Source organism: Mobula hypostoma, chromosome 25, assembly GCF_963921235.1.
Source record: "Mobula hypostoma chromosome 25, sMobHyp1.1, whole genome shotgun sequence".
NCBI classification, from domain to species: Eukaryota; Metazoa; Chordata; class Chondrichthyes; order Myliobatiformes; family Myliobatidae; genus Mobula; species Mobula hypostoma.
The window spans coordinates 20,687,259-20,699,622 of NC_086121.1; the positions used below are offsets into that span (position 1 = coordinate 20,687,259).

The 12,364-nt window shown below is 41.1% G+C and overlaps 1 protein-coding gene across 1 annotated transcript in view; it reads right to left on the bottom strand.

The window, feature by feature from the left end:
* clcn6 (chloride channel 6) overlaps positions 1–12,364 on the bottom strand; it is a 69,428-nt gene that overhangs the window by 36,013 nt on the left and 21,051 nt on the right. Inside the window, exons 5-13 of the mRNA XM_063032970.1 lie at positions 11,788–11,854; positions 11,402–11,508; positions 11,024–11,150; positions 9,043–9,110; positions 8,133–8,191; positions 6,246–6,378; positions 5,330–5,443; positions 3,553–3,719; positions 439–559 (exon numbers count right to left, since the gene is read on the bottom strand). Of these exons, the coding sequence (XP_062889040.1) occupies positions 439–559; positions 3,553–3,719; positions 5,330–5,443; positions 6,246–6,378; positions 8,133–8,191; positions 9,043–9,110; positions 11,024–11,150; positions 11,402–11,508; positions 11,788–11,854 (963 nt within the window). The remainder of the gene's footprint in view (positions 1–438; positions 560–3,552; positions 3,720–5,329; positions 5,444–6,245; positions 6,379–8,132; positions 8,192–9,042; positions 9,111–11,023; positions 11,151–11,401; positions 11,509–11,787; positions 11,855–12,364) is intronic.

Consider the following 12,364-nt stretch of genomic DNA (forward strand, 5'->3'; position numbering starts at 1 on the left):
TACCCACCACCATGTTCAGTTATTTCCTTCTGTCTGAAGCACAGAAGTACTCAAAACGTATGCCTAACCGCACCGAAAAGCACAAGTTCAGCAGTTAGTTAAGACTATTTAGCTTTAAGAGACAATGATAAGAATACAACATGTTCTTGGAGTGTGATGGTATCTGAACACTAAAATTGTTGATCATATGCACAATAAATAAACACCTTTTCTTACTTTGCTTAATCCTTGCTGTTTGATGATGTATCTCATTGAAAACTTTCAGCAAATGTTAGCAGGGGGGGACACAAAGCCAAAGGTGTCCAATAAATCAGAGAAATTCGAAACAATATCAATGAACCCAAAATATTTCCTCTCCCCAAATGTTGTTAAGAAAATCCATTTCCTCTAGAATACAAGACTGTGCGGTGAGAGTAAAATCATGAATGTTATGCTCACCTGGAGTGTTGCATTGTTGCTATGAGTTTGTGAAGGAATCTCCCGACACTCCCCTAAAGTCACAGAGGCTATAAAGATTACCATCGTTGTAACCATAGCAACTAACAGACTCTCCAGGACCCTGAAGGTGAAGAGAGACTAATGAAAGATTCTTCACAAGATGTTTCAGCTTATAACAGAACATAAATGAGCAGAATTAGCTTGGCTTCTACAGGAATATTGCAGCTTTTTCACCACTGGGACCTGGTGAAACAATACTCAGCAATTGCTTAGATTACACTACGAAGGCCTCTGCAGTGTTATTCCTCATGCAGGTTGTTTCTAATGAATGCTAATAAAACTCTGGGGAATGATGGACAGGGTAACAAGCAGAAATCAGCCAGATAACCAATCCTGGACTAAAGATACATTCTGGAAAACAACATGGAAACTGAAGTCAAGGTTTGATAAGGCTTGAATGTCTCTCTTGGAGAATAGACTGGCAGTATTCACAATCTATCTGTAATCTTTCTTTCTCTTGAAATCTTTTTATTGTATATATATATATATAGGAAAAATAACATGAGTACATCGAAGTAACAACACTTACAATGCCTCAAAAAAAAATTATCTTAAAGATTGAAAACAAAATTTTGTGATAACAATAAAAAAAACCTACTGAGCAGAAAAGTGAGAAAAAAAAGAGAACCCATTAGGTGTACAACCCCGGAGTCATGCGTCATACAAAAAGCTTCTAAAAATAAACATCAAACCGCCAGCAAGAAAAGAAAATATACTAAAAAAATTTACAATTAGATCGTGGAAAAATTATATCAATTAACTGAAACGATAATAACGGGCAAATGAGCCCCATCTTTTCTCAAAATCAAATAAAGGTTCAAAGGTTCGACTTCTAATTTTCTCCAAACTAAGACATAGCATCACTTGAGAGAACCATTGTGACAAAGTGGGAGCTGATGTACCTTCCACTTCAACAAAATGACCCTCCTAGCTATCAATGTAACAAATGCAATAATATGTTGGTCAGACACAGAAATACCATGAGTATTTTGAGGAACTATTCCAAAAAGCACAGTTAATTTATTAGGTTGTAAATTAATTTTAAGTGCTTTAGAAATTGTTCAGGATCTGTAATCTAATGTCCGAGCACATCCTTTATACTTCCATCATCAAGCAAGGACATTAATTCTGGTTTATGAGGATATGCAGGGACCAGCACTAGGCACCAGCCCATACAATACAGGACTACTTGCAAGCTAAACAGAAAACTCATGCAAAAGGCAGAGCTAAGGCACCTTATAACCAACAGATCAGATTGGAACTCTGCATTCCTACCAAATCTAGTCATGAATGGTGGCAGACAATTTGACAGTTTATGGGAAGAGATTCCAAGAACATTCCCATCCTCACCAATGGCAGGATTCAGTATAAAAAGGGCGTAGTTGCACACATTCAGTCCAAGGTGCTAAACAGATGAACACCATTGTTGCTTCCTCCTGAGACCCCTGTCATCTGAAAACCCACTCTCTAGACTGTTATCCAGGAACGGCTGTGAGCACTGGATATAGCAGAGGCGTCTGAGAACAGATAACCTGCCAACATACCAAAAACCCACACTCCTGAGCCAGTTACACCTGTTCCAATGCAGTTACAATACAAGCATCTAACATACAATGTGGAAAATTGCCTAGGTGTGTCATGTTCACCAAAAGCAGGTCATATCCAATCAGATAATTACGCTCAGATCAGTCCATTTGTTAAAAGTGATGGAAGGTCTATTGACAGTGTTATCCAGCAGCACTCACTCACCCAATTTTCATTTTGGCTGAACTACTCAGCTCCACATTTGTTGCAGAATTAATCCAAACAAGGGTTCTGCTGAATTCTGAGGGGTGGCAAAAGTGACTGCCAGAAACTTCATGGCAAAAATTGACCAAGTGTACTCCAATCAAGGTACTCCAATAAAACTGAAGCCCATAGGTAAAGTGACAACACTCCATTGTTTGGAGTCATTCCTCACACAAAGGATGAGGGTTGTGGTTATTGATAGTCAATCATCCATGTCCCAGGACATCCCTACAGGAATGAAACTGTGCTAGCCCCAACCATCTTCTGTTGTTTCATCAATGACCTTCCTGGCATTAGGTTAGACTGGAAATATTTGTTGAAGATTGCCCAACTCCTCAGCAAATGCAACAACCATTGTCTACATGCACCAAAACCTAGACAACATTAAAGCACATGCTGATTAGAGGCAAGTAATATTCATGCCAATGTGCCAGGCTATGTCTATCTTCAACAGAGTCCAACACCTACTATTAACATTTAATATTCCCATCACCATGTACTCACAATTAATAACCTGGAGTCACTGTAGACCAAAACCTCCACCAGGCCAGGTACAAATTCCATGGCTACAAGAGCACTTTAAATCTTTAAGACACAAACCAGGAACCTGGAGTATTTCCTTTTGCTTAGATAAGTGTAGCAACACCTCTCAAGAAGCTTGATACCATCCAAGATAAAGCAGCTTGCCCAACTGGTACCACCACCTACCCCCATGCCAAACATTCATGCTCTCCACCAGCTGTGTGCACAGTGGCTGGAGTACTGTGAACAAAACAGACTGCAGTTGCTTGCCTAGACTACTCCAGCAACCACCTACCAAATCCGTGATCTCTCCCACCAAGAAGGTGCATGGAAGCATCGTCCCCTGGAGGTTCCCCACCAAGTTGCACACCACCCTGACTAGGCAGCGTGTTGTTGATCCTATGGCTAAATCTTGGAACTCCCTCCCCAACATCACCATAGAAGATTCTTCACCTTGGCGGACTGCAGCACCACCTTCTCAAAGGCAATTAGTGATGGGCAGCAAATGCTGGCCTTGCTAGAACACCCAGATCCTGAAAATGAATAATAAAGAAAAAGTAGATTGAGGCACTGGTGGGGGTGGGGGGGACACAACCAGCACCTGTGCAGCTGGTACCCTGGCCAAATTCAGTAATTCTCAGTAGCTTGGATAAAAGTTGAAAGACTAAATAAAATACTTTGGAATATGATCAAAGTTTATGAAACTCAAAGACTTTAAGAACTTTCTCAGTGTCCATTGCTTACCGGACAAACTTAGCCTTAGGGTGCACATTGCGCATACGGTACTTTGCCAGCCTCCTATTCATACAGTTAAACAGTGCTCCCAGAAGTCCACCAATCAAACCCATGATAATGAAGAATGCCAAATCCACCGCTGTCCACAAATGACACTTCTTGTCTCCATCTGCACACTTAAATACAATGATAATCACCAGTTAAAAATTAAAACTGTGGATTAATGAGAGCCACCGAAACCCTTGTTCTCACATACAGGTGCTTCCCAGGTTTCCATTCTATAGAATTGTTCATAAAGCGAATGGTTCACAAGTTAGATTTGTGGCTGCCAGGAATATATTTAGATGAAAACATTGGCCACCCAAGGGCAACTGTAATTAGTTAAGAAAGTTTATCTTAACCATTCAGGTACTTCCACAGACTAAGCTCTCAGACTGCAAAAGCAGCTGGCAAATCCCTGCCACCAGTTTCCCAAATACACATTTGTACGGGTTGTAGACATGTTGAGTGCATAACCTGGGGACGTGGCCAAGTGGTTAAGGCATTGGACTAGCGACCTGAAGGTCGTGAGTTTCAGCCCCAGCCGAGGGAACGTGTTGTGTCCTTGAGCAAGGCACTTAATCACACATTGCTCTGCGACGACCCTGGTGCCAAGCTGTATGGGTCCTAGTGCCCTTCCCTTGGACAACATTGGTGTCGTGGAGAGAGGAGACTGGCAGCATGGGCAACTGCTGGCCTTCCGTACATCCTTGCCCAGGCCTGCGCCCTGGAGAGTGAAGACTTTCCAGGCGCAGATCCATGGTCTCACAAGACTAACGGATGCCTTCCCTTTAACCTGGAGAGGACCTGTACGCTCAACTACCATCACAAGTTGCAAAAGGTTTACCAACGGTCAAGCATCAGTGATGGTTAATCAGAAACACTGCATTAGACAGGTTCAGGAAACATGTGCACATCACAGCCATAGGATGTTCTGACCAGAAATCTGAAACATCTAACAACCAAGATAACTTTCGGATGATGGTGCGTTGTGAAAATGTGCCCAAATGCAGGCAAGCACCTCCCCAAACAAAGCAAGAGAGTACAGTACATGCCTGTGAGAGGTTGGGCAAGTGTTAAACATGTGCAAGAGCACAAGACACACAGAGAGAAGTAGAAACAAAACTGTAGGGATAGACAGACACACAGATATGCAATTTGCATCTTTCATAACTTTAAATATTTAATAGCAATGCAAATGACCAGATATCCGTAATGATCTTAGTTAGGGACAAGATAGTGAAATTGAGAAATCCTCTTCTCCAAGTACTGGGGCCCCTCAAGTACACCCAAGGAGGTCAAATCAGTTTAACTGAACTTCTCATCTGAATAACTTACTTAAGGCAACAACATGCAATAACTTAAGTACTGCACTGGACTGTCCACCTTAATTTTGTGCTGTCTCAGAAGAGATTCTTGAACTTCACATTTTTTTGACTCCAAGGTGAAAGTGCAATCTACTGAGATTAGTCAGCTTCAATAAGTAAATTTCCAAATCTAGTTAAATTATTAATAAATTAGACAAATGATTTGGATTAATTACTTAACCAGAAATACATTGGTACTAATAATTTGAATCATTTTGTTTGAAAAGAGAATGTTTAATGATGATGTATCACTATGGGATAGAAGCTAAATCTTTTGAACATTAAACCAAGTTAAATTACAACTACTGAGAACAAGCTGAGGCCAATTCTTCAGATGACAAATTAATTTACTACAGAAAGTATTCAGAGATTCAAAGTACCTTGAATTCTCCAAAGCTGAGCAGCCCTGGCAGTTGGAAGGAGCCCCAGCTCCCATAGCGGATACCTGACCGGAAAAGATTCAGCGTGAAGGTGGCAGACATTGAGCAGAACAGCTGGAAAAAGAACAGCAAAAAATAGTCAAGTCAGCAACCACCACAGGAGTCCAGCCTAGACGCTAAACATACAAATCAATTTCCTCTCAGCTCTACACTGAGCACACCCCAGTCATACAAATACCATATATAGAAACACTACCCTCCCAAAAGATAGCAGTGGCAGACTGCTGCATTACCTATGCCCACAATCAAACATTAGCATCATCCCATCTTATACTCAAAAGCTTTAAAGAATGTGCAGTGGAGATTTACCAGGATGCTGCTGGATCAGAGAATACACCTTATAAGGAAAGGTTGAGGGAACGAAAGCTTTTCCCTTTAAAGTGAAGGAGGAAGAGAGGTGATTTGATAAAGGTCAATAAGATTATTAGCGGTATAGACAAGAGTGCACAACTAGTGCCTTTTTCCCAGGGCAGCAGTGGCTCCTATCATCCTTTTAAAGGATGGCTTATAAAATTCTTTTAAAGTGAGTGGAGCAATGTTTATGGAAATGTTAGAGGTAGTTTTTAAAAAAAAATGTTCAAGAGTTAAGTACTTGGAATGCACTGCCAGAGATGGCAGTAAAGGCTGTGAGATTACAGACATTTAAGAGGCTCTTAAGCATACGGAAGAAGTTAAAATGGAGGGTTATGGCCTATGTAGGAGGGAAGGGCATGATTGATCGTGGAGTAGCTTAAAACATCAACACATCATGGGCCAAAGGGCCATACTGTGCTGTAATGTTCTATATACTAAAAAAAAAATTACAAAGGCTTGAAAACGGGTCTTTCTGCCTCTGGCAGTAATCAGTCTCACTCACCACTTTCCAGGTTAGTGCTTGGTTCCAGAAAGACGATCCTTCCTCCAGACTGAAGAGTGTCCCTCCAATTGGAGCTCCAAATGCAGCAGCAACACCTGCTGCTGCCCCTGCTGAGACAAAGTCCCGCTTGTCTCTGTAAAGCCAACAGAGCCTGTAAGTGTCAATGTCATACGATCCCACAACACCAGCTGAGACATAATCCAATTCGACGAAGAAATTTTCATTCATCTGGTTAATGGAAGCAAGGCATTCTAACCATAACTCCTCAATCTGTCCTTATCCTGATTTATCACAAGCAACTGAGGCAATCTGCTCCTATGATACAGTGCTTCATTTCACATTTGTTGAGACTCTGGGTTGCAACATCTCTATCTGCAATCAGATAGAAAGATTCTTGACTTACTCATGAAAGGTTGAATCAAGTAAGTGCACCATCTTGAAAAGGGATGGAAGAGTAGGCCTATGCATTATAGCAAATTTCTCTCACGTCATTCCTGACATCAAACCAGGAATGGAAAAATGGCAATTTTTTTTAAACTGTTGGTAATCCCTCTTTCAGTCAGCATACATCTAATCTGCACCCACACCCCTTCTATTGATTCTCAGATGTCAGCCACATATATCCCAAAGTCTTCCATTTTACTGGAGATTTCAGCTTCATTCTATCTCTTCAATGCAGACAGTGTAGAACCACTGAAATGATCTGTTATTTAAAAACCGGGCTCCAAATATCACAATATTCTGTATCAACATGTTTTCTCCCCCCAACAGGAAGCCACTTCTCCATTGCTTTGTTCACACAACCATGGAGGGCAATACTCTATTGCTAAGACATCAAAGACATGAAACCTTGCAGTGAAATCCACCTTTTATTGCTCAATTCCACACAGAATTGGGCTAGTTTGCCTTGCATTTGACCCAAAAATAAAACATAACAAATTCTTCAGAAAATAGTTTGAAACCAACATGGAATAATTTACTGACAAAGTGTTAAGATTAGAAAGGCCAATAGCTTACTCAATTAAGTAAACTGATTTTCACTGCATGGAATTCCGGGAAGTTCAACACTATTTTCAGAATAAAGTACCACAAACCATGTCCACTTTCCCCCTTATGCTTGGAATCTGACTAGAACCTTTCAAGGTTTTGGTATTTAGCAACAAACTTAAAACAATCAAACTTCATTTCAAGTTACCCTAAAGTCTTGATCTAATGAAATTCTTTCCTAAACATTGATCGATACTCAGTTTCTCAACTATGGCAAGCAAGACCACATTTATATTTTACAATGGTAACAACCACATGACAACAGCACTTAAGTGACTACACTCCCAATAAGAATGACTGCAAACAGTGGGTGCTGCTCTCTCTCTGGCTATCCATCCCATAGGACGATGATGGAGAGAGAGAGCGAGAGAGTTTTAACAGCGTGTGCGTGAGTGGATTTTAGGTGAGTAGGGGGTCGCACAGGTCCAGACCCACCCTCTCAACATCCCCTCCTGAATCCAGCGGCATGGTGGGGTCCAAGACAGTTGGGGGAAGTTCTGTTGCAGTTTAAAGGCCAGACCAAGCTTCGATGCAAGGGTTGCCCTTTCCGCGCTTCACGGCACGTGTTAGCTAAGTGGCCATTGACCCTAAGAGAGGGTTCATCCGCCCTTTGACAGGTTATGTTTTTCGTCCTGCAGAGTGTCTAGCCACCATCCTCACCAGGCAAGCCTGGTGGGGGAGCCGGTTTCGTCGCCAACCACCCGACCATGCGACGGGTAGTACTGGGTTACATGGTACCAGTAGCACTCAGACGAGTGACCTGCCTTTAGTGCAAGCTTCAACTGGCAACAGAAATCGACTTTTCAATAAAATTCAGGATTTAGAGGCGAGGATGCTTACCTGTCGCTGCGGAAATAAGGGAAGTTGAACTGGATCTTGTGGAAAGTGATGCTCTGAAACTGTACCAGGAGGCAAAAAAAAAAGTGAAGCAAGCATCAGATACAATGACACAATACAAAACTTGAAAAATCACGTGATCTCGCTGTGCCCTACAACACACATCACCTAATTCTGCACTGCCACACCTCCACAGCCCACATCCTCTCTCAATCCACAATTCACCTGCATTAATTCCATCTCCAATCAGCTAAGTCAATTGACTTCTCCACTTTTGTAACAAAACTCAGAACCTGAAACAGCCAAAGAATATTCCAAATTAAACATTATCACAAACACTGGAGTAAAGTCCTGCCAAGCACTAAGTCGCTGGACAGATTCGCAAACTCCAGAAGACAGAATAAAAATGGGTTTATGCTCAAAACTAGCAAATTATTATGTTGCATTCCCATTTCTAATGTGTTTTTGCGAAATCCAACTATTTGCAATAATAGCTGAACTACTGATTCAGTGCTCTGGACAATGATAACGCAGACAAAGGCAAAAACAAAGACTGACCAGATCATACCAATTCACCATTTTAATCTTAGTTTTTCCAAGTGTAGAGCATCTGTTGGTGAAATCACTAAACACATTGGACCAGCTACCCCAACAAGCCATAAGGAGTGGGGTGCATTTTCTGTTCAAATACACAAGTACTTATTGTTACACTAACAGTGACTGGAGGTTTATCTGTTTATAGGAGAGGTGGAGTGTGTTGCGCCAGCTATTGTACTTCTGTAATTTACTAATTTAAACAGTAGAAACAAAACTGAAAGGAAAGTAGAATATTTAACCTAGTCATCAGGGGCATTATCCCAAATATTTTGCATACAAATCAGATCAAAGGTGAGAGATAGATTTGCTTACTTACCTGAGGCAACCCTGCTCCCACCACTGCTCCACTGTGAATCATTGGGCCCTCCTTCCCCACAAATAAACCTGGAAAACAAAGTAAACTGTAAGTTTGTAAAGGTAGCACCTGGGACTTGTAGGAGGAATAGAGGGCAAGTGAACCAAATAGAAAAAGACTGAACTTACTAACAAGAAAGCACTCATGCCAAAGAAATTAGTCAGCTCAAATTATAGAAGAGAGAACTAAATGTCCTCTCATATAAGAAATTATGGGAAAATTTAAAATCGTCTTCATTTTCAGAGCTCCCAGAACCAGTAAAACCAGTGTGCTATCAGAGATGTCACCAAAGCAATCTATTATCATTTTTTAAATACAAATGATGGCATAAATTAAAATGCCCTTCAGTATGAAGATGATTGCTCTTCAGCTAACACAAGGCACGTGAAAGCACGCAAGTGCCTCTACTTCCTCAAATCTGGCATCCCCTTTGACCCTCAACATTTTTTAAAGATGCACCATGCTATCTTGATACATCATGGCTTGGCATGGCAACTGCTTGGCCCAAGACCGCAAGAAACTGCAGAGAACCGTGCTGAGCTGTGCCCGTGCCATGGAAATCAACCTCTCCTCCACTGACTGTCTACACTTCTCACTGCATTAATAAATCAGCCAACATAACCAAAGACCCCACCCATCCTGGTTATTCTCTCTTCTCTCCCTCCCAATAGGCAGAAAATACAAAAGGCTGAAAGCATGTACCACCACACTCAAGGCCACCTTCTACTCAAATGGTCCTCTAGTAGTAGTGTAATCACTCAGGTCAAGTATGATGTTCTCCTAAGGGGTTATTCCCCTAAATGGAGAAGGACTGTGCGTGACCTTTGTTTGAAGTGGAGAGGCTGGTGAATGAGCAGCCTCCATATGGTCCTTGACAAGATCAGGGGCAGAGCCCAGTGGCATGGAAGCAAGAAGACTGGGGACCATTCACTGCTGCAGCTTTCCTCTCCCTTCACTACTATTACGTATCATCATCTCCAGCCAGTTCCACCAATGACGTCTTGGTTGGATTGCTCTTTATCTGGAATCTTACCCTTGACCTTACCACCACGAGTGACGCTACCAAGAGCTAAGTTCCAGATAGCGCCGCTGTCGCGATCTCAGGAACACACAAGCCTCCCCATCATGACAACAATGCTCAAAGAAGGGCAAGATCCTCATACCACAACAATAATCCTCTCTAATACAATAAAATGGACTTTTGACCTCATAATCTACCTCATTATGGCCTTGCACCCATTGTCTGCCTGCACCTTCTTTGTAACTGTAACACTTTATTCCGCACACTTATTTTTCCTTTGTATTGATGTGATGAAATGGCCTGTATGGATGTCATGAACAACAAAGTGTTCACTGTATCCCAAACCAATTTACCCATTTGAAATTTGAGGCGACCCACCAGAAGTAGAATGACCTACTGGAAACAGAAAGCAAAACGCTACCATCACGGTTCACTTCAGTTATTTACATAGAGCTACATTAAAATTAAATCAACTTACTGAACATATACTAAATGCAATGTAGACAGACCAGTTGAAACTGGTCCCTAAAGCAAATGAGTAACATAGGATTCTATTTGTCACACCTTACTGAGTCACGGGATAATTCCTAAACAACTGTAACTTTATCACCCAAATTACTTACTTCCGTAAAAGTCTGGGCTATTAGTGAGAAATTAAGTGGATTGCAAGAAAGCAGATCAGCATATTGGTGTTGGTGTATAAAGCTGCAAATGTCACTAAAATAGTAATAATTCAAAGGTTTACAAATATAGAAATGGAGAATATTTTATTTGCAATAAATATTACACCTAAAATATCAGGTTATCTTTATGTCCTCATCATAAGGCATAATGAAGAAGTTGGATTTTGGTAATCTTATCAAGACTCAGCATGCTTCACTATGCTTGTATCTAAAATAAAAAGAGACAAGTGTCCTTTACCTCCAGACACACAGAAGAGCACACCCAGAGCTTTGGTGACCAGGGTCCGCAGCCTCACAATCCCAGGGATCTTCACCCCATTTAGGTAGCACTTGATTTCCGGAATTCCCGACCCAGCTGCAATAGGCTGTGAAGCAGAGATTTTTGCAAAAAATAATAAAGACAAGGGCTGATAATGAAGACGACCCCTCCCCCCCCACCAAGACCATACAAAACTACCTTTAAGCTTTTCTTAAGGAAAACGATGGCTAACAGATTTCATGACACATGCCAGTTGAATCATCAAGTGCTGTTGCTGCCTTATACTATATTTAAGAGTTTCATTTTTGATGGAAAACATTAAGCAAGTGTGATAGGAACACAGTTTCAATTTTGTACCTCAATCAGCACTAGCAGGCTAGCCAAGAAGACGAAACCAATATTGAATGCTAGAATCTCAAGGAGGGACAGCACAAGACAGCCCCCCTCACTGCAATCTTCCACCGCTGAAGGGAAAGAAGTCAAGGAGAATACACAGCACTCATCAGTCAAAACACCTTCAAGATTGAGAGGTTATTTCTACAAAGGTTTGATTCACAATCTCTTTAAGACAAAAGCAGAGCAGGGAAGCTGCTAATGTAAAGAGACAAAAAGCTTGATTTGAAAGCATAGTTCCATAATCCTCACTCCACAGTTTTTAAATTCATTCATAGGATGTGGAAGCTGCTGCAGGTTTTTCTCCAGTCATCCGTCAGATCCTGATATAACGTTAAGTTAAAGGATACATTTTCCAATAATTTGAAACTTGAGATTTTGGAAGAGATGAACAAAGTAGTCGATAAAGAGACCAACCTGAAACAAAAAGATGGAAACAGTCATTGGAAATCAGCCTTGATCAAATGGCAGAGCTCAATGGGCTGAATGGCCTGATTCTGTTCTTATGTCTTAAGCACTTAGAGTGAAGTAATGAAATATGTCTATTAAGTGATGTCTGACAGCCTTCAAACACAAAGTAATGGTTGTCCCAGTTAACTTTTCCATTAAATCAGAATGGAAAAATTGGCAGTATTCCAGTCAGAATCAGATCATCTGTTCAAGCTCTATTACAGCTCTTGAACACATAATCTAAGCAAAAGACTATGTATAAGGGATGTGTACATTTGGAGTGGCATAGTTTAGATATGGCATAAGAATCAAGTTTCTGAGAATGCAAGATAATTTCCCTTAGTGGCCCAGGAAACATTCTTCTCTCAACCAATATCACCAAAAACCAATAAGTGAGTCACCCTGAACAGAACCTTGCAGTATCACCTGAACTGAAAGTAATTCATAGTTTGTTAAGTACTCAGAAAAATGTAATAA